We start from the raw sequence: 26980 nt of genomic DNA on the forward strand, positions 1-26980 counted from the left end.
GGTTGTAATTTTCTCTTGGCAACAAAAAGTTTTCGAAAATCGGAGAGCAAAAAAGTTGAACAAAACTTTACAAAAATGTATGAAAAAAGAGCTTCGCCACGCACACGCCTTGCATACTTCTTTTTCCTTTTTTCTTTTCTTTTCCTTTGCCAAATTTCGGAAAATAAAAAATAAACAGAAATCATAACGAACGAACAATTTTGTTGATTTGCCAATTTAGCGCACGAAAAAAAAACCAGACAATTAAAATAATAATAATTCTGTACATAAATGCTTAACCAAAAAGAGTAAAATTTTGAATAAAAAACAAAACGAAAAAAAAAACATACAAAATTTTATGTTCTTTGCAGAAAACAAACTCAGTAAAGGGACCAAATCATGTTTCTTGATTTAAAAAATTTGCGCAGCACAAAAAAAAAAAACTTTTGCCTAAAATAACTGAAGATCAAAGATATTCTTCGCTTAACTAAATATTTTCAAGAAGTTTTTCCACTTTTGCCCGCAGACGCCGCACTCTTTTTTCGCACAAAGGATCATAACTCAAATGGTTGGATTCGGATGTCAAAAAAAAAAGAAAAAAGAAAAACAAATATAAAAAAGAAAACGCACTAACGAAATGGTTATACAAGTCATTCAAATTCAGCACAGCCATGTTCAAAAAACGCAGATCAACTTCTTGACAATGTCAATAATATCAACACAAAATAGTTGTTAAATAAATCAATCAACAATTGTTTTCTTAACCTTTTTTTTAGCTTTCTTTCTTTGAATTTATTCTCATTCTTTTTTTTTAGTGTTTTGGTACAACGAAAAACAAAACAGTGCAACAAAAGGCAAGTAAGGAGGAGAAAAAAAAACATGAGTAAAATTGAAGAGGGCAAACGAAAACTCAACGGAACTTCGGATCGTCATTTGCGATCCAGTTTAGCTTCAGAGCTAAGAAGTCTGCACATGGGCGCGGGCAATGCCTCTAAGCTGGGCCATGATTTGGTTTGGCTTGGCAATGTCGTCAGCAGATGGCTGATCTGATGGCAATGCGGCTCGTGGGTTTCTGTTGGGTTCTGAGGGTTGTAATGTATGGGGTAAAGGTGCGGTAGAGAATGATCAAGTATCCTTATCTTAAACATACGTGGTACAGAGGCAGAGCAAGGGATTGTGGGTCGACGTAGGTATTCACTAGCCTATACGTATACGTACGCATATAAATATGGATATGTATATACCTATAGAAAAAGACAGAGCTTCAGACACAAAATAGTATATGCCGTATACAGTATACAGTACAGTTTCATCACCATCGTCACCAGGAGTCACAACATTTAGTTCAAAAATATATTTGCGGTGGAAGAAAACCAAACATAATCTAACAACAGAACGAACAAACACTCACGCACATACAGACATACACACACATAATATATATCATATTTCAAGGATAGTTCTCCTCTCGATTTGAATAATTTTGATAGCTTTTTTCTTAACTTGGTTAGAGCACAACAACGATAAATGATATGGAATGGAACAGAGGCATATATTATGTATGCATACGAGTATGTTTTATATAGTAAACCAAAAAGAAAACACAGATAGAGAGAGAGAGAGAGACAGACAGAGCGAGTTAGGTTATTTAATAGAAAGAGATAGACAGACAGAGAGTTAAAGATAGAGAGAGAGAGAATCGAAGAAATAAAAAACAACAACACCAAAACGAAAGTACACAACGTTCTTGAACAACATCGATAATAAAGTAGAGAAAAATATGGCGATAGACAGATAGATTGATAAAGTACAGCATGTAACAAAAGGGAAAAAAAACACAGGGATGTATTGAGAAATAATTGGAATGCGACATACACAGAACTTAAATGTGGAATGGAATATATTTTGGGAAAAACTAGATAGCTCTGATTGGAACACCTCTCAAGAGACATAAACGGAAATTCAAATGGATATGAAAATGAAGGAAATACCGACTGCAAGATTATTCTTTCTTTTAGTTAATGGAATTTTTCATGTGGAAAATTTATCCGAATTTATTTTATGATTATGGTTATGGCTCCTTAGCTTACGATTGAGCTATGAATGTAATTTGTAGCTCGTTGGTGAAACCAATGAACCAAACACAGCACAGCACAATCGAATGATTGAACCAATACTTGGCATACTGAATGGATTTTACATAAATGATTGAGTGGTAGGACTCAGTGGCTTGAAATTCAAGAAATTCCTGATCAAAGATATTGAACCAGTTCAGTGAGTGAGTGATTGATTGAATGAACGAGGGAATGAAGTGAGCCCATGAGAAGCCATAGATGAGTGGTTGAACCTGTGATCCTATATATTTTTCTTTAGCATTCTAGTATTCCATCGCACCTTGCTGTTCGAAATTAAATTTAGATTATAGACAATTCAAAAAGAAAGTACACATGACTAAGTAAAAATCATACCACATACACGTAGTAATAAAAAAAAAATTATATAATAATATGTATAAGAAAACACACACATTTATCAACGTTAAATAATAATTGTATATAGAGAAAAATGAAAGACATTTAGCTTATGGAAAAATAGAACACACACATTTACCATATACATAAACGAACAACGAACGAACGATTTTATGGTAAAAGCGTTCCACATTTAGATAATACATATATATCGTTTGAAAAAAAAAAATTATTATTATTTTTATATAGTATAATGTTTCTTGTATTTCTCTGTGTGTGAGTGAAGTGTTTATGTGTGTGTGTGTGTGTGTGTATGTGTGTGTGTGTATCAATGATGTTAATTCGATTTAGTTAACTATAGTTTTTTTTTTTTTTTTTTTTTTTGATTTAGCTTTTGTTATATCTATATTTTTTTTTGGTTGCATTTCTTGATTTTAATGTTTGGTTTTTTGTTTTATATAGTATTTTTGTTGTTATATTAGCTTAAAAAACACCAAAAGCGCTTTAGTACGATTCATTTTGTTTTTGTTTTTATAGATTGATGCATTTTTCACATATACATATATCAATATATATATATGTAATTTTTGAGGTATATATAACTTTTGGTTATCAATTGCACAACGTTCAGATCTGGACCCCTCTCTTGTTTTCATTTGATGGAGAATTTTCTTTGTTTGTTTTTCTTTCTTTTTCTTTTTCTTTTTTTTTTCTTTAGTTTTTAGCTGTTTCCGTTTTCGTATCGTATGGATTAATAATATTAAAAGCACAACACACAGTTTGACACATTTAATAATATTTATATGGATAGAGACAGATAGAGATCGAGTAAGAGAGAGAGAGACAGAGACACAATAGAGCGACACAGAGAGATAGAGAGAGAGAGAGACAGAGAGCGAGAGAGAGAGAGAGCGGTAAAGTAGAGGCAAAGTTTAAGACAAAGACAACATTTTAATTAGCAAAATATTACATTTACATTTCGAGTTCGAGTTCAAAAAACAACATAAGGAAAATAGAATTTTCTTTTAAGCTATTTAAATGCAATAAAAAGAAGAAGATTTCTTGTTTTCTTGGGGTATTTTTTCGGTTGTTTTGGCAGTGGGATTTATGGGATTAATATAGGGCTATACATATAAACGGATATTTTCCAAATTTTTGTGCAGAAAATTTTGTTCTCATTTACAATTTTCATTTTTCTGATTTTCGATTGGTCTGGGTTTTCGATTGCAGTTTTCTTTTTCTTTTTTCTTTTGTATTTGTTAAGCGCAAAATAAAATAGAAAATTGTTGTATTTTCTTTATTTAGTTTGATTTGGTTTTTCTTCGGTCTTTTGCTTGGCCAAAATGTTTGTCGGGTGTCTGGGTGGGGTGTCGTTTTTCGATTTCTCTATTGATTATATTATGAAACATGCGTTAGATAGTACATATTTACGTCATCTACTAGATCTACCAAATGATGAGGGTGTGTGTGTGTGTGTGTGTATGGAAGAGTGAGTGTGTGTGTGTGTCCAACATGCTTTTGGGGAGGTGATCTTAAAGATAATTAAAAGCCTTTAAATATAAAATAGGTAAAATAAAAAGAAATAAAATAAAATGTTGTGTTGTTGCAGAAGTAATCAATCAAGGACTGCGCTTGAACGTGTAGAAGAGTCCGGGCCCAAAGGTTTACAGGTTATCCCATACAGAAAGGCAGCCATTATGCCACTCAGACTCAACCCTAGAGAACAGAATCCCCCAAGATTGAATTCACACTCAATCTTTGATGTTCATCAACTCTGAAATCCTGTCATTGCAACAGCCTTTAGCCTTTGGCCTTTAAGCTTTAAGCAGCGATAAGTAGCCTAATGCACCAGTAACTTACATCCGACTGCCGACTGGATGTTGCGTGATTTCTGCTGCTTTTGAGGCACAACTCAACTGACAGACAAACCAGCCAACAAATAAACAAACTTTCCATTAGGCAAATTGCAGTTTTGGCCTCTCGGCTGGCTGGCAAATGCGGCAGCAGATTATTGAATAACCCCAAACAAGGTCCAGGCAACAGCCCAACAGCCAGCAGAAAAACAGATCTGGGTCAACAGCAAACAAAAATCCGCCAAAAAGAAACAGAAAAAAAAAGAATACCACAAAAATGTGAACAATGTGGAAGGGGTTCGGTGGCAGGGGAGCAGAGCAGCAGTGGAGCAGAGGCTGCCATTGGCTTTCGGCAGGAGTATATTTCAAGACGCATCCTCGTGTGGCAGGCCACCGACTCGACTTGACTCAACTCGACGCAACTCGACTCGACTCTCGACTCATGTCGATGAACCGATTCTGGCGACGGGTTCAACGAGCCTACGCCTAATGGAATGATTATCTGGCTTTCCCTCAGTCCACGCCAGACGCACTCCAGCACTCTCTGGCTCCTGCCACATTGCATTTAATGTCCTGGCCGATGTCTGCGTCATAGCCATCGCCACATCGCCACATCGCAGTCTCGTGTCTCCGTCTCCGTCTCCGTCTGAGTCTCCATCTCCGACGTCGTCTTGTGCCCTGACTTCGTCGTCACCATCCTCCCATCGTCGCTGTTGCTGTCGTCGTCGCAATAATAATCAAATATCGATCGATGTGCGTCTGGTTTTGGTTTGGTTTTCGTTTTGCTTGGGAGTGGGAATGGGGTTCGGTTTGGGTTTGGGGCATTTTCTACGAAAAATTTTCGACGGTCGTCGGCCTTTTCTTGTACACTTTTTTGTAATGCCGTTTTGCCAGCTTAAAGCTTCGCTTTCCCTTTCCCCTACCCGGCACTTGGCCCCATACTAGACCTGGGCTGAATCCACGTCGACCCCTACACTCCTACACTTCCAGGACCAAGCTCCTCCTTCCTCCCTCCACCTCCACCTCTACTTCTACTCGTAGTGCGGCTGCTCTGCATCATTTTAATAAAAGCAAATTTTTAATGAAAACCCTCTTGGGTTTGCCTTGCCTTTTTACGTTGCACGAGTTTCTATATATATATTTTATATATATTTTCGTTTGTTTGTTGGGGGTTCGTTTTTCCCTACTTTTTTGTTTTTTTTTTGAAGGTCCCTTTCATTGCAATCAAAAAATAGACGCAATAGATGACGCATATAACGCATCTGGCAAATATTGCGGAAGCTCATAGAAGTCGTCCACAGAGCGGGGAAGGACTACGCCAGGAAGGGGCCGAAGGTGGGAGGTAGGAGAAGGCCTCTCTGTTGCAGCGGAAGCGACTATTTCAAATATTTCTCTTTTTCGTAATATTTTTGCACAAATTATTATGTATTGTTATAATACTTTTTTTTTTGCTATTTTTGTTCCTATTTTTTACGAGCTCTTTGCGACCTAAGAGCAGAAGAAAGGAGTGTTGGGGTGCATGGGGTAGAGTCCTGCACGTATGCATGGTATTTGTGGAACTTTTTGTGGACTCCGTGTGGAGCATTCTGCAGCATTCTGATACCCTACCCTTGCCAGTGGAGGCATTTTTGTTTTAATAAGAAATTTATTCATGGACTGGATATGGCCTACAGGGTATTTATAGCTTCGGCCCCCCCATTATCCTTCGCTCTGTAAATACTCGCATATTTATTTGTACGCCCAGCATTTGATGTCTTTTTTGTTTTTCGAGTCAGACGGTGAGGCGAGGTGACGGCAATCTCTGCTCTTTTCGCTGATTTTTTTAATAAAAAATATATGTTTATTCGTGAGGCAGGGGCACAGGACCACTGATGCCACACAAAACAAACAGTCGAAGTAGTCGTCGAACAATCAGGATGGGCAGAAAAGTCAGTGCCAGTGCCAGGACCTCAAAACATTGAAGTTGGATGGAGCCAATGAGGATCCCTCATTTTTAAAGTGGGTAAAGGCAAGCGGATGAACTGCAAGATGAGCCATCGAGAGTGACAGGGCACTGCCGGGGGTGATATCGAATTGCATTTCCAATAAACATCTGAAATTGAATACGTTGGATTGCATTTACAGATTTATCCAAGGCTTGAAGGGACTTGGTAAATTTTTTTATTTTTGGCGGCTTTTTGTCATCCATCATCGTCCCGTTCAAGGTTTCCCAAAGTTTATTCTTTAAACATTGAAAGGCTTTTACCTTGCGAATGACCCCAATTGATTGAATTCATTTCAGGCTCTTGCATTTCCACAAAGCAAATCCTCAATGGCTAGGCCTAGGGCTCTGTTGTGGATTATCTTTAAGAACTCTTTTGAATTTTTGCCAATGCCATTTTTAAGCCTGTTCTTTTAAAGCCAACCACCAAGGCAGCTCCACTACATTTTTCCGTGCGGGCTATTAGCAGTTTTGTAGCTTCATTCTCTCCGGTTTTTGTTTTTGGCCAAAAAAAAAAAATTAAAAACCGAACGAAGGTCGGGGCAGGCGGATTTAGCGGAACGTGTGGAGCAGGGGGGCAGGGTGGACTGAATGGTCCCACCGAAAAGCACTTGAAAAACTTTGCAATCAACGCAACGCGCGGCATCGAGTCCTGATTACAATGCCCAGGCAGAGGCAGAGGCAGAGGACGCCGAAGCCAACGCCGACGCTGATGCCTGATGCTGGCGTTGACGTTGACGCAGCTGTAGCATAAAATGTGCAATGTGCGTGAGGAAAAGAGACAAGCAGACCGGCGGGCGAGAGGAAAACCTCACTCATACAATGCAATATATTTTCGCTTTGGCATTTGTTGCGTTTTGGAAACCCCAAACCCCAACCCCAACCCTCCTCTCCTTCGTTCCTTGTTTTTTTTTTGAGTTTATTTGTTTGTATTTCTGCTTGGTGCTGGCTAAAAAACAAAAATCTTTTTTTGCGGTTTTTGTTGTTGTTGTTGTTGTGCGCACTGCATGATTGACAGTTGCCAGGGCATTGATGTGAGGGGTGGGCTTAGAGAGGTGGGGAGGACAGCTGGGTTTCAACCTAAATGCATTCAGTGAAAAGTTGTGCGAGTGAGCCTCCAAATAAAAATATTAAAAAATATGCATATGAACGAACGCTTTCTATATGCCTCCTCCTTCCCTGTGGGTTTTTTTATACGAATACGAGTATATATATATATATATATATTACGCATACGCAATGTAGACAGCAAACAAATGCTGACAAGGGAAAGGGGAGGAGGACTGAGTAGATGCTAGGACTGAGATGGAGCCCTCGGATGGGACTGGGGGCCCTGGCAAGATGGGGTACTGATGGAGGGGCGAATGCTGCTGTGGGGAGACTCGACTCGTAAAATGCAAGCACAGCAGCAGCACGACATTTGAGGGCCAGCCTAAAGGTATGCTATGAAAAAATTGCACAAGAGCAGAATGAGACGAGAGAGAGAGCGAGATGGGAAAGCAGCAGCAGCAGCAGCAGCCAGCAGAAGAAGGCCCCAAAGCAGTGGGGAAAGCTCACACAAAAAAATGAAGGAAAAAACGCATTTGTTTCAAAATTAAATACTCATGTGTATGTGTGCGCCGACTGTGTGTGAGGGAGAGCGAGAGGGCAAAGAAAGCAACAAGAAAAAGAAAGCAAAAGTTGTTGGTTTTGTGCGTTGATTTTTGTTTTCATTTTTTCTCGACTCTGCTGCCAGTGCCACTCTGCCACTGCCACTGCTTGTGCCTCGTTATAATCATTTCCACACTGCAGACTGCTGGCCAGAAAGGAAGTTAGAGACAGGGGTAGAAAGAGAGCGCCAGAGAGAGAAAGGGATAGAAAGAAGGAGGAAAAAAAAAAGAAAGTGTAAAAGCAAAAGTATTTATTATGCGGCAATGGCTTGGAGAGGCCTAGAAGAGGCTCCCCGGGAATACATCAGAGTCAGAGTCAACGAATTGCATTCCCCCTCACAAACACACACACACACACACGCACACACACACCACTGCAGAGGTATGTGTGTGTGCTTACTGATGAGCAGCACAGCGCGTCAACGCCCGACTCCATACTCGAGGCGGCTGCCACTTTTTTTTTGTGTGTGTTGCCTGCTTTTGGGCTCTTCTCTTTTTTTAGATAAATTTTTATTTGAATTTATGCATGTGCGTCGCGGGTCGGTCTCGTTGGGTGTTAAGGGCGGGACTGGGTAGCGAAAGAGAGCAAGAAACAGCTTCAGGATAGTGTCAGAGGAGCAGGCCTTTGCACCACACACAACACAACAGACAATCGCTTTCGTTGCGATAAATATTCAAGCTGGAACATTAATAGTTATCCTTAAACAACATTTTCCTTTTGATTTCGGAATTCCCAATCCAAAAACCACTCTAAGAGCTCAATCAACAAGGTTTTTGCTTGTCTTCTATAAACAAAAGTCCGGCGAATACTCGCATTTCGAAATGGCTATGGAAATCAGAAGCCAATGCAAAAACAACCTCATGCTCGGATGTTAGATATTTGACTAGCTGCCAAAAATAAAAGTGATTGATGCCATATAAATGGAGTATCCAGTATCCCCAATCCAAAATGGAATAGTCTTTTGAAATTATATTCTTTTTCATGTACGTTTTGCAGATACCTGTGTGTACACACTGCCACTCGCAGTCGATGGCAATTAACGAAATGAATTGAGAACTATTGAAATGGGAGAGAGCCTTTGAAAATAGAAGCTTGCTCTAACAATGTGTTTTCTTTAATAGAATATTAGTTCTTTGCCATCGAAGTATTACAATATCCATTATAGATTAGGGAAGGGAAGTTTGTTGAAGCTCATGGAACACCTGGCTTTCGGAGAGGAGCTATAGCTCGTCACTTCAGTTCGTTGTGCAACACTGGCTCATGACTTGCATTATCTTTCTTGTTCGTTTTGTCTTTTTGGCTTTTCCCTCTGCGTTTTTTGACAACATTTCCGCAGGCTTGGCCCATCTGAGGCCTGTCATACTGCCTCCTTCCTCTCTGGATCCATCCTCGTCATCGGGCGGGCCCCCACTTGTTGTTAAACTTCGTCAACCGTTGCACCAAAGTGCGTTACATATACACACAAACGTATACATATATAAATGTACTTTTATTTTGCTACTTTTTTCGCTGCGCAGGGCGGCAGGGGAAACGACAGCGGCTACTCGTATTCCCTTTTTGCTTTCTTTTTATTCTATTATTTTGTTCTTCATTCCTTTCTTTCTTTCTGTGTGTTTATCCCTGTTGACGAAAATTTTTCGTTTTAAAAAGAATGAGTAAAAGGACCTCTCTCGGTCTGAGGTGAGGGCTCTCTGAAGGGGGGGGGCGGTGGAGCGTCAGCGACAAAAAATGTTATGTGAAAATATATATTTGCCGGAAGCTAAATGTTTTCGCCAGTTTTTTTTTTGTCGCTATGTCAGCGTTTACGTCCCACGTACGTCCCTCAAGCGAAAAGTACAGTTGCGCTCGCCGAAAAGTATGCATTACATTCTGAATTCGAGCCAAAATTAGTGCCACACATGGTGCGGGGTGGTGCAACCAACTCTGAGAAGAGTGTGAGTGTGGGAGGGGAGCATCAGTAGCAGTTGCAGTGAATAAATTGAATATTATTTGTCCCCCACATACGAGCCATTGACCAACACGATTCTTGTCTTCTTCTGTTGTCGGTAGGGACTTTTTCATTTTCTTTGGTTTTGTTGCCATTTGTTGCAACATGCGGCAATTTCTCTCATCGTTTGATTTGAATATTTGATTTGGTTTGTATTTTATTTTTATTACAGTATCAAATAATAAAATGTACGCGACATAGACTATGGGACTATGGGAGGAAACAGTTCGAGTGCTGGCGAAGCAAAAATACTCTCCATTTTGGGTAGCAAACACGCCTTTGAGGCGCTTTTCATTCAATATAATTGAGAAATTCCTATTCCCTGTCCACCAGGTGGTAACACTGCTTCAGGCTAGACCGAGAGGGTCACACTGTTTTGCCATAGATCCATGGGGAAAACACATTTCACAGTTGGAAATAGTTTACAATGAATTGTAAAACTTTTTCATATATCAAGGCGGTAACACTGGAGGTCTTGGACTGTCATAGGGCAACACTGTTCAACCACATGTAACCACACCTTAGGAAAAAACTCTGATCTAAATGTAGAGCATCCACTTATCGAACACGATGTACATTCCATTGACCAGGAAGAGGCGGGGGTGGGGCCTCTCCACCAGCCATATTGAAAATTATAGTGTCGTTAACATGCAACTGCAACAACAGCAACAGCAATGGCAGCAAATAAAAAATTAAATTAAAATAGAAAGGAATGAAAAAGAGCAGAGAAGAGAAAGGACCTCAAAGAGAGAACATGGCCAGTAAATAAATAATACGAGCAGAAAAAATACATATAACAAGTATGTGGAGTGGCTCGGGGGAACGGGTTGGGAATTGCGAACGGAAATTGACAGCAATGTGTGTGGCAAGTGGCTAGTGGCAAGTGGCAAGTGGCTAGTGGCTAGTGGCAAGCGGCAAGGTGTTTAGGTGTGTCTGTGTGCCGCTGCTGCCCCACAAAACTGGGTGATAAAAAGAGAGTCAACTACAAACTACAGTTGAAAAAAAGAACAACAAAAAAGTACAAATAACAAAAATAATAATGAAAAGAAACACAAAAGTTATATTCAACTGTGCGAAAACTTATTGCATAGAGTGTTTAGGTGTGTGTTTTGGGTGCGTAAGTGTTGGTGTTTTGTGTAGACTGTACTTGGCTATTGGATAGTATATAGACACATAGATTGAGATACATATATACACATATATACGACAGCAAAATATATATTACATACATATAGATTTGATACAAATAACAAAAATTACATAGAATAGACATTGATCGATAGACATTGAGAGATTGTGTGTGAAAGAGAGAGAGACAGACAGAGATATATATTGAAATATATTGAGAGAGAGAGAGAGAGAGAGAGCGCTACACATTTAACAAAATAGATATTTACTATATGTATATAGAGCTATGAAACTGAACAACTAACATTTGATATTTGATACTTTTTGGTTTTTTTTTTTAACTGAACAAAAAAAAAGGTTTGACAAAAAAAATTGAATTATTTAATATATATATATATTTGGGGTATATAGATATAGATAGATATATATATATATATATTTATAGGGGGGATATAGTATATGGTATGTATAAAAAATTCATAGACAAAGAACACGACGAAGAGCAAAAATATATGGTTGAGTTTTTTTGATTTTGTTTTCTTTTTTTTTAAGATTTTGTATTTTGTTTTTTTTTTTTAGTTTTTATATATATAAATATGGTATATAGTTATATATATATATATATAGAGAGAGAGAGAGTGGTATATATATATATAAGAACAGACAGAGAGAGAGATAGAGAGAGAGCAATACTTAGGTTGGTGGCAATAGAGATATATAGAGACATGGGTTACACATAAGTACTATATAGAAATGGAGTTCAGATGTCGGCCAGATCGGATTCGAATATTCAGATATATATTGGGCACATATCTGAAGGTTTTTGAATTTGGAATTTATTTACGGGTGTATTCGGTACTCGACTTGTACGTCCCGACCTATCGAAGCAGCAAAAGCATTCACTGTAGGGGTTCTTGGGTTCTTGGGTTCTTGGGTGGGGGACTGGGACTCTTTTTGGTATTCTTGGGGTGTTCTCAAATTTGTGGGGGTTGGGGAGGGATTGGTATTGTTCTCTTAGTAGTTCTGTGTGCAACACTTACCGATTCGTGGGAGGCGCGGTAGTCGAGGTCGCCGCCCAGGCCGCCGCCAGCTGATGCCGAACGCGGTTGCATGTGTCTACTGTGACTACTGTTATCGTCCTCGCTGCAATCGATTTCTTTCTTCAGGCTCTGCAAAGAAAACACACACAAAACGAGATAGGGATAAAGATCTCTAAGAAGATCCTTGATCTGTCCACTCACCAATGGCACCGATTGCACTGGCAAGAGATTGGCCACAGTCCCGGGACTCAGGAGGCTGGAGGTGGCTCTGCCGTCGGGTCCGCCCCCATCGCGTGAACTCCGCGATGCCGGACGCCCGCCAGCCCCCAGACTCAGATCCGAGGCACAGGTCGCACTGCCTCCTCCTCCGCCACCGGCGGGCGTTGAGCGTTGCGATTCCACTGCTGCCACAGCGGCTGCTGCTGCTGCTGCTGCTGCTGCTGCTGCTGCGGCCGAGGATGAGGGCAAGGATATTAGTGGCGTGGGAATCACAGTGGAGCCCGTGGAGAGATCTACACCACCGCCGCCGCCGCCGCCGGCGCCCATCTTCATGTTGAGGCCCATGTCATTGCTGCTGTTGTCCGCCTCATCGTCATCGTCGAGGTCCATCTCATCGTCGTAGTCGTCGTCGATGATCTCGGTCTTGGGTATGGTTGGCAGGGCCGTCTCGTCCTCGTCGTCATCATCCTCGTTGTGGTGGTGGTGCCGCTGGTGGTGGTGCGAATGCTGCTGCTGCTGCTGTTGTTGCTGTTGCTGTTGTTGTTGGTGGTGGTGGTGCGAGTGGTGCTGCGAATGTTGCTGCTGCTGGTGGTGATGGTGGTGGCTCAGCCGTATGCTCCTTTGGTGGGCAATCCTTTGGGCAATATCTCGGGCCACTGCTGCCGCGGCCGATGCTGTGGTTGTGGCTGCTGCTGCTGCTGCTGCCGATGTTGCTGAGGCGCTGCCTCCCACCACCACGACATCGTCGTCATCGAGATCATCGTCTTCGTGGTGACGGTGATGGGCAGCATTATGCCGGGTATTGTCGGTGTCCTCGTCATGGTGCAGGACATCATCGTCCTCATCGTCGTCGTCATCGTCGACGGCAACCACAGCCAGATCGATGCCTTCGCCATTGCTGGCAGCCGAGGCAGCCATTGAGGTAGCTTTGATACCGCTTCCACTTCCACTTCCACTTCCGCTTCCACTCCCGCTGTTGTTGTTGTTGTTGCTGCTGCTAAAGTTGTTGTTGTTGTTGCTGAGGTTGTTGTTGTTGCTGGTGCCGCTCTGCTGCTCTGGTGTCGCCGCACTTGCAACACTCTTTTGCTCGACGGCTCCAGAGGCTGAGGCAGAGGCAGAGCCGGGGCCGGAGGCGGAGGCGGAGGCGTCACGTCTTTGATAGAGATCTAGCGGCATGGGTGTGTCCTCCTCATCGTCCTCGTCATCATCCCCAACATCCTCAATGTCATCGACATCGTCGTCAACATCCTCGCCCACATGCAGGCCCCTCACCATCTGATCCTCCAGCTCCTCCTCCTCGTCCTCCTCATCGTCCTCGTCGAGATTGATCCCCACGGATCCAGAGACTGTGGAGCGCTTCGCTGGCGTTGGACTGCACCGATCGCTCGCCTCCCGCTTGTGGCTGGCTGTGGACGAGGATGTGGCTTCTTCGGCAGGCGTTGTGGCAGATACCGCTGACGCTGCCGTTGATGATGCTGCTGCTGCTGTGGCAGATGTTACTGTTGTACTACTACTGCCACTGCCACCGCCACCGCCACCGCCACCTCCTGTCGCTGTACTCTCCGCTGTGGCCGCTGCTGTTGCCGCTGTGGCAGATGCCGCTGCCGCTGCTGCTGCTGCTGCTGCCGCTGTTGCTGAGGTTGAGGTGGAGGAGCTGCCACTGCCACTGCCACTGCCGCTGGTGCTGCTGCTGGTGGCCGCTGATGCCGCTGCTGCTGAGGTCGCCGCCGAAGCCGCATCGAGGGCTGCCGCCGGACTGTCGGCCGCTTTGTGGGCGCCACCGCCACTGCCGCCGCCGCTAGCCTGCGAGTGGGGACGCAGTCGGTCGGGTTCCCGTTCCGGTTCCCGCAGCGTCGTATTCTGGTTTGTCATCTCGGCAAGACCCTTGACCTGCAGAAGGAGTACGATTAGAGGGACATTCCAACGAGTGCCCTGCGTGGCAAGTACTCACCTTGAGTGATTCGGCTGTCTTGAGCAGTGCGGACAACTGACAGTATTGCACGTTCACCTCGCCCTTGTACATGAATTCAACTAAGGTTTGCAGCTCGGCAAAACGGACGTCCTTCAATATCACAATTGGATGTCTTTCGGGGTGCTCCAGGAACAGGCTCTGGAAGTACGAGGAACAAGCCGAGAGGAGCACCTGCACGGACAAAGAAGGCAATAAAGAAATTAGAAATTGATCCAAAAACTAAGACAACTATAGACAGAAGCGGCAGATAAATGGAGGGGCACGCACTGGCGTGCTTTTTGCTGCCACAAAGTGCCCCTCCCTTGGACAGATACACAGATTAACCAGATGGATAGATTGATTAGGAAACGAATAACATTTCATGGGATATCTCCTGTGAAATTTGGATTTTTCTCCTACCCCCCACTCTCAGAACAGAAAGAAATGTACATTTCCTCCATTCGCTCAGCGTTGTGGGGCACGATGCACGTTGCCCACTCCTGGGCTGTGGACCAGGCATTTATTAGATTTACGATCTGGCTCTCAAAATGCAGCCAAACGGCCGCCGCTTTGAAGATGCCCCAAACGAACGATGCCCCATGGGCAGTCAGCCAGTCAGCGAGGAAGAGGTGGCAGTGGCAGCGGCAGTGGCATCGGCGGCAGCAGCGGCAGCGGCAGAGATGCAGCTCGATTCAGTTTGAGTTCAATTTGGAGTCCAGTTTTGCCAGTTGGCTGCGGGCGTCAAGGCGTGAACATGCCACGAATGACAATGCCGCCTGCCACAGCAGCAGCACCACCACCACCAAACAGGAGAAGAAGAAGGAGAGGCATCCACATCCACATCCACATCCCGGTTACTGGTAAGGTAACTGGCAACCAGTTCGTTCGTTCGTTCGTTCGGTTCGGCATTTGCTGTCGATTTTTATGTGCGCATGCACGCCTTGGGGTATGCAATGATCGCGAGATATCCACGGACCACGGACCACGGACTAGGTGCAGCCCCAGCCCCAGCCTCTCTCTCTCCAGCACTCTCGTACAAGCATCTGTGGGATGGGATGAGTTGGCTGGTTGGGGCACAAGGGGCATGGCCACTGCATCGATGTTGTAAATTTTCATTGCTGGCAAATTGAAAAGGCGTCGGCCTCCATTTCGCATATAGATTTCGCTATAGCCTAATGAGGTTTTGGCCTCGGACGGGCCCTGGAGATGGCCACGTGAGAGGAGAGGCTAGGCAGCATTTCGGGAATCCTTTTGAATAATCATTTTGGCAACGGGAATCCATCATAGAACCCAGGTATCGCTGGCAAGTGACTAAACCATTTATGATCCCATCCCATATATGATCTCATAGATCTCAAGCTGCACAAAATGATTGCTCGAAGTGTGAATCAGTGAAGCTCGTGGCGGTTTAACGATACTCACGATCGCCAAAGCCAAAGCCCACATACATAAAAATCTCAAAATCATGATCTCTCTGTTGAATGGCTCTTCAAAACTACGATTTCGTGATGTGGAGAGGCTCTTTTTCAATTTGTAAAGCAGTTCAAACGAGATTCAAGCATAGACATGACATGTATGTTGTTTTCGCAGCTTTCGTGAATTCTCTGCGTCCTGAGGCGAACATCAATTGGTTTCAAACCCATGAAAACAGGAACTATTTCAACAAAACTATCAATATGTTCTCTTGAATGTATCCTGTCGCTTATGGGCACATTTATACCTCAAATCAACGTTCAGGGCAATTCCAGCGATGGTTTCTCTTCCGATAAATAAAGAAAGGGTCTGTGAAAAGTGGTTCGGTCTGGACAACACGAAATGACGCATGCCGCATTGTACACACGCTGCCATCCCTAGCTAAATGTGCCACCAACTGCTCCTTGGACCGCTCCTTCTATCCCGACTCACTCATGCCGCAGTCGCCGCCGCCTCCTTCCTCGCGGAGCAACTGCAACTGCATCTCGGCGTCTCCTGTCACGCGCCGTTTGCGCTAGAATTTATTTAAAAAAATGCAATCGGCCTGCACACGCCCCCGAATTGCAACAACAGCGTAAAATGAGCGTTAATAAATTCACGCGCATATTAGAAGTCAGAGACGACGGTGCGGCCGGGTGGCAGGGAGTTGCGGCTGGAGCAGCTCCAGAGTCCAGTATTTGTTGCACTCCCTCTACCACTCCACTCCACTCCACTTCACTTCACTGCAGTCCACTTCGCTGCGTACCTCCCTCTCTCCCACCCTATCGTATGGTGGCATTAAGAAAATCGAATTTCCTGATTACAAGAAAAAGAGAGAAGGCCTGCTCCAAGCAGGAGAGCACTGGCGCAGGGTGGAGGAGGCGTCGCAAATTGGCAACACTTTTAATTGAACGCCGCTGTCGCGCCACTGCTGCTTCCACTGATGCTGCTGCCACTGCCACTGCCACTGCTGCTGCTCCTTCTGTTGGCAGCACGCCCCCAAAGCTAATGAACGCCAAAGGCTTTGATTCCCAACGCTTTCTCCTTGCTCCTGCTCCTTCTACTCCCTGCTGCTGCTCTCCTTGCAAAATGTTGCATGTAATTTGCGGCAAAATAGTCAACAACATAAATTTGCTGACATTCGGACAGGGATTGGGGGCGCGAGAGTCGCGTTAACCGATCGCATGTCCCGAGTGGGCGTCAACATTCCACCCAAATTTAAGCAGCACCAAAACGACGATGAAGTGAAAAATTAAACTAAATGAACCGCTAGTACGTATACTAGAGGCAGCCGCCCATCCCCCTCTCTCTCTCTCTCTCTCTATACAATCTTATGGGATATCTCCTTAGGCACTTGAAAATGGTATAATCCTCCAGGTATTGATCCTTCCATGGATCTCTTTCCAAGATCGGACCACATCAGTGTTGATGAAGAGAAATGTTGAATTTTGAATGAATTTTCATTAAAAATCCTGCAACTTCCATTGAGATGATAGATTTTCTCTTTTAAACTCGATAAACTTTAACCAAAACACTGTTTGGAAGTCCCGGCAGCCACTCCTCTTTGGCTCCTCGGCCTTTGCCTCTACTGTTGCCTATTGCCCCCTCTATTATGAGGGGGGAGGGTGCACCGGGCACTCCCTTTTATAGATATTTTGTGGCTTGACCACCATCAGAGAGGCACAACAATAACAACAAACCAAACACTGCGGCGAAATATGCAAATTATTATGTTTGCATATCGCCGCCTTTTGCCATAGGTTCTTCTTCTTTGGATACCCTACTTTACCCGAGGATGGCATTCGGAATTTGTTGAGATATTTGCCAGGCACGAAATTGGGATAGTCTGGGAACTACAGAGCTCGTATCAAAAGGGAACCTCCATTCATTGCGATTCCATATCGAAATAATCCGTGATTTCTGTAGTAGTACCTCTAAAGACCTCTCTCCCTTTCTCTCTCTCTCTCTCTGTGTCTCTCTGGAGAATCGTTTCATATAATCTTTAGCAGACAGGGTACTTAGACTTCGGTGCATTTCTATGTGAGATTTCTGTTGCATTCTTCTTCTGTTGTTCTTCCTACTGCAAGCAATCATTCTGTTTGTGGCGCTTGCGGCTCTTTTTGTTGCAGTTCTTGTTGTTGCTTATTCTCATTCTTCTTTGACTCACATTTATGTCTTAATACAATTTTAAGTCTTTGGCTGGAAATCATCATCATCCATGGACGATCGATCATTCGTCGGGAGGATCTGCATCTGATCGATCTGCCTCCCACTCCAGCTCTCCAGCCCCCACTATTCTGGACAATTTGCAACAACTGTGCAAACATTGTGATTAGGTTCTATTTTTTGCTCAATTTGTTCGCCCGCATCTCGCATAATGTGAGTAAATTTATATAATTTTCCTTGATCGACTATCCGTCGATCGATTGTTATGTAATTTAATTTTATTGATTTTTTCCCCCAATGAAAGGATGGGTAGGGATCCACCATGTCTCTGATTTTTCATCCATTTGGATGGGGGGGATGGTCGATTAATTGTAGGGATATTAATTGGGAATTTAAGATGATCGATTGATTATGATTATGGGGCTAGAATATATACAATATCCATACTAGTTTGTGGACATTATGTCTTTGGAAAGATGAAAAGCACTTCAAAATTATTCTTGAATATTTCCTCAAACTTTCAAGTGTATGAAATTAACATTCAAATATACATGATGTTCCATTTTCGGATCCTTACATTAATAATAATATAATGCCGCATCATCTGCTTCCCATAACATTCTCTGAAGCTGATTAATGGCCAAGAAACTCGAAACTTGGTAGACAAATAATAATGTAGCAAAAAAAAGGGGGGTTGGGGAGGGGTGGGGGGAATGGGTTAAAAAAATGGGGAAAATACAAATTTATTTCAAAATATGGCATTTCTAATTTAACAACTGCGCTTCAAAAGTTGCGTTTTTTTCTATTTTCTGCTACCTCTGTCTTTCATTCGCATGCGACGATGCGGACGCGAACGCAGACGTAATTTATATACCCTTGACAGAGGGTACTATTAGTTTCTGATGACTTTTATACACTCTTCTGTATATGCCCAAAAATACCTCAAAAATGGGTACAACTCTTCGTATAGGTTTCTAAGAAATAATCGATCTGTAGGGTATCAGCATCATCGACCCCCGAAAGCTTCCCATCCGCTCTGGTCTTCTCATGATTTCTTGGAGCTTATTTCAGTGTTTGAAGAAGGGCAGGTAGGGGGGACGTAGACGTAGACGTTGACGTTGGCGGGGGCAGCAGCAGCGGCAGCACACGTTGACCTTGATATTCGCATTCGCAGCGGAACCGAAACACACTCTCGATGTGCATGTGTGCATGTTTCTGCGTGTGTGTGAGGCGTGCAAAGCATTAAGCAGAAAAGCAGCGACGCACGCAACGCAGCGACAGCTTTGCTTTGAAAGCTTCTCTGCCGCCGCCGCTGCCGCCGCCGCGACAGGCAGAGCAGACCTGGCGATTGCGGGTGTTTTAATGCCAGAAAAAGAGAAAGAGCGAGAGAGAGGGGAGGGCTGACTGGCTGGCTGGCTGGCTGGCTGGCAGACGATAAGCAGTGCAAAAAAACGCAAGGGAAAAAAAGTGCGGTGTGGACGACGGGACGGGGGGCCGGCGCGGTGCAAAATACTTATGAAAGTAAAAAAAAAAATTTTGAAAAATTATCTCATCAAAAAGGTGGAATACTGCCGCCTGCTGTTGCTGCTGCTGTCTCCGGCTTCTTTCTGCTTAATTACCGCCCGCCGCCACGCTGTAGTTTTTTTCCGCTTTGTTTTGTTTGATTTTTTGCAGCAGGGTGCGTTTATCTCTTCTCGTTTTCACACTGGATTACCAGGGCCAATTAAATTTGTCTTAACATAAAATAAATTTAAATTATTATTTCAGCTTCTGTATCTTTGTCTTCGTTGGCTTCGTTGACTGATTTCCGAGTTGAGTGGAGTGGACTGGAGTGAGAAGAAGAGAGGGAGAGAGAGACAGGCAGAGCGAAGTCGGCAGCAATGTTGCTAATGCGCCGGCGGATGACCTTGGAATTAAAGTCCAAGCCACATTTTGCGAGAGCGAGACAGCAACACGAAAAAAACCGAATTTGAAACCAAAACGCAACAAAGTGGAATACGGAGAACAAATCAAATTAAAATTTACTTGTACATAAATATGCCCACATGTACATACATATGTACATACATATGTATGCAGTGGTATGTGTGTGTGCCTGTGTTTGGTAGTCCCCTATAAAGTTTCTTTCAAGGAGCATTCACTGTTATATGTAGATTCCATATGTCCATTAGATTCCGTTTAACAGCATTTTTCGAATAGTATTTTCTACCTTCCAGTAGTGCCCTATCTACAATCCATGCTGTTCTTTCTGTACTTCATTTTACGCATTAAACGTGATGGCATATTTTGAATTCAATTTATTTGGAAATTTTATTTTATCCTAATTCCAAAATAGATGCCATGTTTCACTCCCTACTATTTCGCTCATCAAAAACACATTCCACATTCTAAATTTCCTACATTTCCCGCCCCCACTCAAATGCCATCTCTCATAAGAAATCCCACCCCACCCCACACTTTCGAGAGCTTTCGTCATCAGCTGTTCGGACACAACTTGCCTGGAGAAACGTGACGTGCGTCGTCACGCACCGCACGCACTCATTTTTCAAGTTCGCCGAGACGCGCCCCCAACAAGCAGCAAACAAAAAAATGCGTAAAACGTGCGTAAGGCATACGCACCTCAAAAATGACGTCACACTATCAAAACCAGTTGAGCGTTCGTTCGGTTCATTTCGTTTCGTTTCGCTCGTTCTCTACCTCTCTCTTTCAATCACCCACTTGTTGCGTCGCGCAGCGCGAAGTTCGAACGATAAAAACGAAACGAAATAAATACGAACGAACGCACAAAACGCATATGGTAAATGCTTTGCATGTAGTGTATGTTGTTGCTATTTTTGTCTCTGCGCTGCCTGCTCGCTGCCTGCTTGCTGCTTGCTGCTCTCTTCACTCAGCATACTATATGGGTGCGTATGTTTGTGTTTGTGCTTTGATTGAACGAGTTTTGGCACACACACGCACGCACGCGTGACATTGAACTTGAACTTGAAGTGGAAGCGTTTTTGTTGCTGCGTTTTCAACCGCTTTGCTTTTACGCACTGCCTTCCCCCCCCTCCCAGCCACCATTCCCCCATCCTACGTTCACTGTGTGAGCTTTTTATAAGCTTGTGGTGGTGTGGTGCCGTTATCTGTTGATAAACGAGTTCGTGTGTGTGTGTGTGTGTGCATATAGTGGGGTGGGGTGGGGTGGTGTGGTGGGGGTATGGTGTTACGTAGCGGCATTCAGTCCAGTCGCCCAAGGTCGCCAATGCAAATTTATGCGCATTCTGAAAGATTTATGCGGTGTTTTTTTTTTCTCTTTTTTTTATTTTGTTCTCTTACATTTTTGCATTGCATTGTTAACACAATTCGTAATTAATTTATGGCTGCATTGTGTGTGGAGACACACAAACACACATAACCATAGGTAGTAGATCCGATCAGATCGTTGGTTGGGGATCGCATTGGATCAGGTTGGAGCCAGCTGTGGCAAGCTAATTGCAGGTAGAGAAACGGCAGAGACGGCGCCACACAATAGCGTCTAAATAATATCCGCCCAATGGTCAGCGTACAGCAAAAGTGTGGTGTTCTCCCTCTCCCTGTGATACCCTTGGGGGGAAAGGGCATTTTGATTGTCCAGAACTCTTGGTAGAACAAAATAAGGTTTTTCTTGAAGATATTTCAAGCAAAACCTTGTACAAATTTGTATAAGAATATCGATATATGGGAACATTCATTAGAAACAGTGGTGTCTGCAGGGCATCTCAATATTCGGTCAGTGGTTTCTTGGAAGATTTTCAAAGATGTTTGATTGTTCAGCACATTCCAATCCACAATCCTCAATTCGCAATCCCTGAGGACAGAGACAGCTTAAGTTGCCTGCGCACGCACAAAAGATGACGCCGTCTTCGAGAGAACGAACGCCCGGAAGGTCCGTCTGGCAGGTCCCTTTCTCACTCTCTCTTTGGAGTGGAGTGGCGTGGCGTGGCGTGGTGTGGTGTAGCCAGGGTCCTGTCCTGTGGTCCGCTGGCCCTCTGCCATTGTCTAACAATTGCGTGAGAGACGAAAAGTTGGTCTGCGTTGGTCAGCCTTTGTGGTCACCTGAGTTTGTGTCTCTGGGGCCGGAAGCATTCAAGACCCACCGACCACAAGAAGGGCCAGGGACAAAGCAAGGAAGGACCACAAAGAAATCAAGAAGGAAAAGGAGGAGGACAAGACACAGAAGCCCAATCACTTGACCTGACAAAACACACACACACACACACACACACACATATGCACGTCCTCAATGGAGATCATTTGTAGAGAGAGATCTTTGCTTAGAGATCAGATCGTTTTTCGAAGGCCATTTCTCCTTGAAATTTTATCCCACGCTAAGCAACAATAGGATGGAATACAGGAACTCGAAACGCATTGTGCCACAACCCCCACTTCCTACCACCGCACCACCGTACCACTCCCTCTCGGTCAGCGTCCCGTCCAGCAATCAAAATCCAAAATCAAAGCCAGAGAGCCGACAGACAGTTCGTATTGATTTGTGTTTGTTGTTGCTGTTAACAATTTGTTGCAAATTGTAAAATGTTGCCAGCAACATAATTTAATTGACACCGTTATGGGCACGGCAGCAGCAGCAGCAGCAGCAGCAGCATACTGAACGATCGTGCCACAACAACGGGGAAGGGGCCGGGGCAGGGGCAGGGGCAGGCTGGCAGCATTAAATACGATATGATTCGATCAGTTAGCAGCGAGTTCCTATGCAAAAAGCAGACCAGACACACAACAAACAACGAAAAACGCAAAAGAGAAGGTTTCGCCAAAGCTTTTTGCGGGAGAGCAGGAAGTGTGGGGCCGCTGGGGGACGGAGAGAGAAAGAGAGATTCAACCAGAGAGTGGGTGCGGGCAATTCCTGAAGATAATGCTCTCAAAATGACCTTATTCTTATTCAGAATAGTGGATGTACTCAAAGGAAAGTTTTCTACATGCAGCAGTGGCCCTCGGTTTACGTTTGCTGCCTAGCCCCAGGGCTTGTCCATCTTTCCGATTTCATTTTAGTTTTAATTCTTTGATTAATTCGATTCATTTGCCAAACATTTCATAAGAACAACCTTTCATTTGCGGTGGGGCTATTAATCTTATTCGGGGGCTAAACCAACACCTAGCCCAAAATAAAAGCATTACCCATATAAGCCGCAGAATGAATCTGAGTCCAGCAAGAGAGATAGAGAGAGAGAGAGAAGCGAGGCAGCTGAAATTCGCGCGAGTCAGTCAGCGCCAACGCATGCGCAACGCGCGATTATTTTTCAGTTCCTGTTTGCTGACGTCATTTGTGCATAGCTTAACGGCCGCTGCTGTTTGGAGACTGCCGTTTGCTGCTGCTGCTGCTGCTGGCCTGCTGTTTCTGTTGTGGCGGTTGCTGTGTGTCTGTGCGGCTGTCTATGTATTTTGTTGCCGGGCCACGCAGCTCGTGTCGCTGTTGACCTTCAAACTGCGTTTTAATTTAGCTTTTTGCCTGCGTTTCTCTCTTTTTGTATAAATGTTGCTAGAACAGCGACGGCTGCTGGACTGGGGAGGAGATGGAGGAGCATGGCGGTGGATGGAGAAGGTGGTTGGAGGTGGTATGGTTGGTAGAGGAGGGGTTTGTTGCTGCTTGCTGCTTGTGCAACAATTACTAATTATATACTATACAGAGTTGGGTTTCTATATGTATCTACGAGTATCTATCTATAATAAAGCCCATACACACAACACAACACAGCTGGCAATTCTAATGAGATACGCTATCTGTGTCTCTCTCTATCCCTCTCTGTCACTCCTCCTCCCTTTCTTGCAGTGAGAAAGAGAGAAAGAGAGATATAAATCTGTTGAAAATGCGCATAATTATAGCAGGCAACAAGTCCCGCATGGAGAGGGGCTTCAATCGGCGTCGTCGTCGTCGCCGTCGTCGTTGCGGTAGTCGTGACATGAAAAGTTGTTAATTTTAATTATAAAAAAATTTATTTTATTTTTACTTTTTTTTTTTTGTTCTTTTTATAGATTTTGTTGCATGTTGGAGAGACACTGGTAGACGGCAGAGATGTGTACAATTAAAGCAAGTTTTATTCCAAAAACTAAAAAAAAAACTAGATCGAAAGGCGGTGGGAATACAGCCACAGAGTGCTCTTGCTTTCATCCAGATCCATGAAATGATGCAAATCCAAACAAAGTTCTCAAGTATTTTGGTCACACTTTTTCGTAGTCCGAGTTTCAAGTCATTTTCTACAGCATTTTCAATCATCTCCTGCATTGAAATTGGCCATTTCGGTCCTGTCTCTGTCTTGTGGTTCCCCTGCTGCTATCAACATTTTTCAAATATTTTTGACCAACAATCGGAGCGTACAAAAAAAAATAAATGTGGCAAAAAATGCTAATGGACATGCAGAAAATGCCAAAACAAGGCAAAAGTCAAATAACTCAAAACGAAACCAAAGATGCAGACAAAAACATGACTGTACGACGGGCCGGTGATACACTCACACAAGCAGCTGGTCACACTTTTTCGTGTACCCCCACCCGGCAATGGGAACATGATAATGGAACATTATGCACAGGAGCAACGCACGGTTGGCATGGAATGGAGGTAAGAGATGCAGAAATGGGTTTGGGAATGATGGAATGGACTGAAGAGAGGCATAAATGGGTTTGGGAATGATGGAATGGACTGAAAGAGAGACAGAAATGGGTTTGGGAATGATGGAATGGACTGAAAAGAGAACACAACAAGAAGAAATTAAGAAAAAACCCCGAAAGTGTAATACAAATTCGATGTTTGTTTCTGATTTTGCATTTTTTTTGTCTTTCTTGCTGTTGTGGTATCTACCTTCCACCTGAGTGTGTGTGTGTGTGTGCGACTCCATGTGTGAGTTGTAAATTAACAATTATTGGTTATTAACATGACAATTTTATACGATTTTAATGCATGCCTCAGCAGCAACGGGCAACAACTGCAATGCGAGCAACAGCACAGACAGACAGACACAGAGAAATGTCGGCAAGTCACATTTGAAGGCATTTAATTGAATGCGTGAATTGCTTTTGTTGATTGCAACGAGACGTTGCCTGCTGCCATTGGCCTGCTGCAACTGCAACAGCTTGTGGCAGCAGCAGCAGCAGCGTTGGCCGCGTGAAAACGTGACGTTTGAGAGTCGCTCAGATTAACAGCCAGAGATTTCGAATGTAAAAATCTTGTAGCAACAACAACAACAACAACAACAGTGAAACGCTTTGAATATTTTTGTATAATTTTCCAATTTAAATTAACAGTTTTTGTTGCTGCTACCGCTATTGAGATTTTTCCCAGGCCTGCTGCTGCTGCTGCTGCTGCAAAAACAAAAAAACACAGAAGGAAAATACTAGAGAAATAATAAATGTTGCCGGCAGCAGCAGTAAAAATACGAGTTATTGTTGCTGCTGCTGCTGCCGATGTTGCTGTTGCTGTTGCTGTGGCTGTTGTTGCTGCTTTTGATGTTGCTCATGTCGTTGTCGTTGTCGTTGTTGTCGTTGTCGGTTCTATGAAATTGATATGCAATTTCTGCTGCAGTTGCAGTGGCAGTGGCAGTTGCTATTTGCCGTTTGCTTCTGGCCATTGTCTTGCCTCTCGATCCTATACGTTACGTTCCGATTCGTTCTATTATATCTTCTATCGCTTGTCGTAATATAATCAATTGATTGCTAATTGATAATTATGGCATAAGTAATGGCGACGTCGTGCTTTAAGGCAATCATCGATGGGGAGGTATGACAATGATATATCACAGGAAATTTGGAACAAATCAAAGGCTTTCTCTGGTTTTCACTAGATCGGCGTCTCGAAAATCATCAAAAAATACATATCTTTGCCCTGCTGCATTCCCACTCCCACCCGCCATTATATTTGACATTTTCCGAATGTGAATGTATCAGTTTTTTGTTGTTGTTATTTTTTTGGGGCCATTCACCTGATTGCTGCATTCGCGGCATTCCCATTCGCATTCACAATTCCCAATCGCAGTTATTACATATTTTATGTGGTTAATTATCAAATTATATTGTAGTTTGGCCTGTCCAGATGCATTAGCGGTGTACGAATCGAGTACGTGACCATGCAGCAGGCAACAGGCAACAGGCGTATGCGCAATATACAAGACATTACGCATACGCAGAGGACAGGAGAGGCACAGCCACAGCCACAGAGCGGGCCGAGGTACGGGAAAAAAAAAATATGAAATGATAATTGCTAAGCCCAGCCCACACCCACAATACGAACCACGAACCACGAACCACCACTGCTCCAAATTATGTATGGAGCGATGAAAGATAAATTTGTGGCTCAGTTTTCCCGCAGAGTTTCCTCTGGGTTTTTCCTTTTGGCCTGCAATTTGTTCGATTCAAGTTGTTAACATAAAATCGCAATTAGTTGGCATTTTGTGTGTGGGGCAACCGTGCCACATTTTGCTGCCTTGTTTCCTTTTTTTTTTTATATATCTATATATTTTTTTTGTATTTTTTTATTAATAATATCTTGTTACAAAATTATGCAAATCAATTTATCAAGAATTTTGTTGTTCTTTGTTTTGGGGGCGTGTTTTTGCATTTACATATTTTTGTTCTAGGAATTTATGGATAGCTATTAATTAATAAATGTTAAAGGCCTTAATCAGCCTTTAATCGGAGATTTTTCCAGCCAGAGAGAGAGGTTTTTTTTGAGGGCCACATTTTTCATTCGAAAATTTTGTATTTGAAAGAAACCGCGAAAATTGCAATTTATTGAACAATTGATTTGAATGTTTATTGGGCGAGCAATTTGTTGGCCCCTGCCCTGCCCTGTCCTGGCCTGTCCTGCCCTGCCCGAGACATACATATGTTGCAAGTTGTTGCAGCTGTCAATAGAGGCGGTCACGTCATGTTGCAGTTGCAGTTGCAGTTGTGGCTCTGTCTCTGGCTCTGGCGCTGGCGCTGCATGTCAAAAATGTGTTGTGTTAAGTGTTTGGCTTTTGCATATTTTTGAGACAGCAGCAGCAGCGGCAGCAGCAACAACAACAATCAACGTTGTTGTGGTCGTGTGGCATGTCTGGCATGTTGTTCAACACCCTGTTATACCCGAATCGAAACC

The 26980-nt window shown here is 43.5% G+C and overlaps 1 protein-coding gene across 4 annotated transcripts in view; it reads right to left on the reverse strand.

The window, feature by feature from the left end:
- The window catches only part of LOC108163093 (sex determination protein fruitless), a 128466-nt gene that overhangs the window by 20748 nt on the left and 80738 nt on the right, over positions 1–26980 (reverse strand). For all 4 annotated transcript variants that reach the window (XM_017298220.2, XM_033395729.1, XM_033395741.1 and 1 more), the window contains 3 exons: positions 14260–14451; positions 12291–14198; positions 12090–12218 (listed from right to left, as the gene is read on the reverse strand). In XM_017298220.2, coding sequence (XP_017153709.1) covers positions 12090–12218; positions 12291–14198; positions 14260–14451 — 2229 coding nt within the window. The remainder of the gene's footprint in view (positions 1–12089; positions 12219–12290; positions 14199–14259; positions 14452–26980) is intronic.

Source organism: Drosophila miranda, chromosome XL (genome assembly GCF_003369915.1).
Source record: "Drosophila miranda strain MSH22 chromosome XL, D.miranda_PacBio2.1, whole genome shotgun sequence".
NCBI classification, from domain to species: Eukaryota; Metazoa; Arthropoda; class Insecta; order Diptera; family Drosophilidae; genus Drosophila; species Drosophila miranda.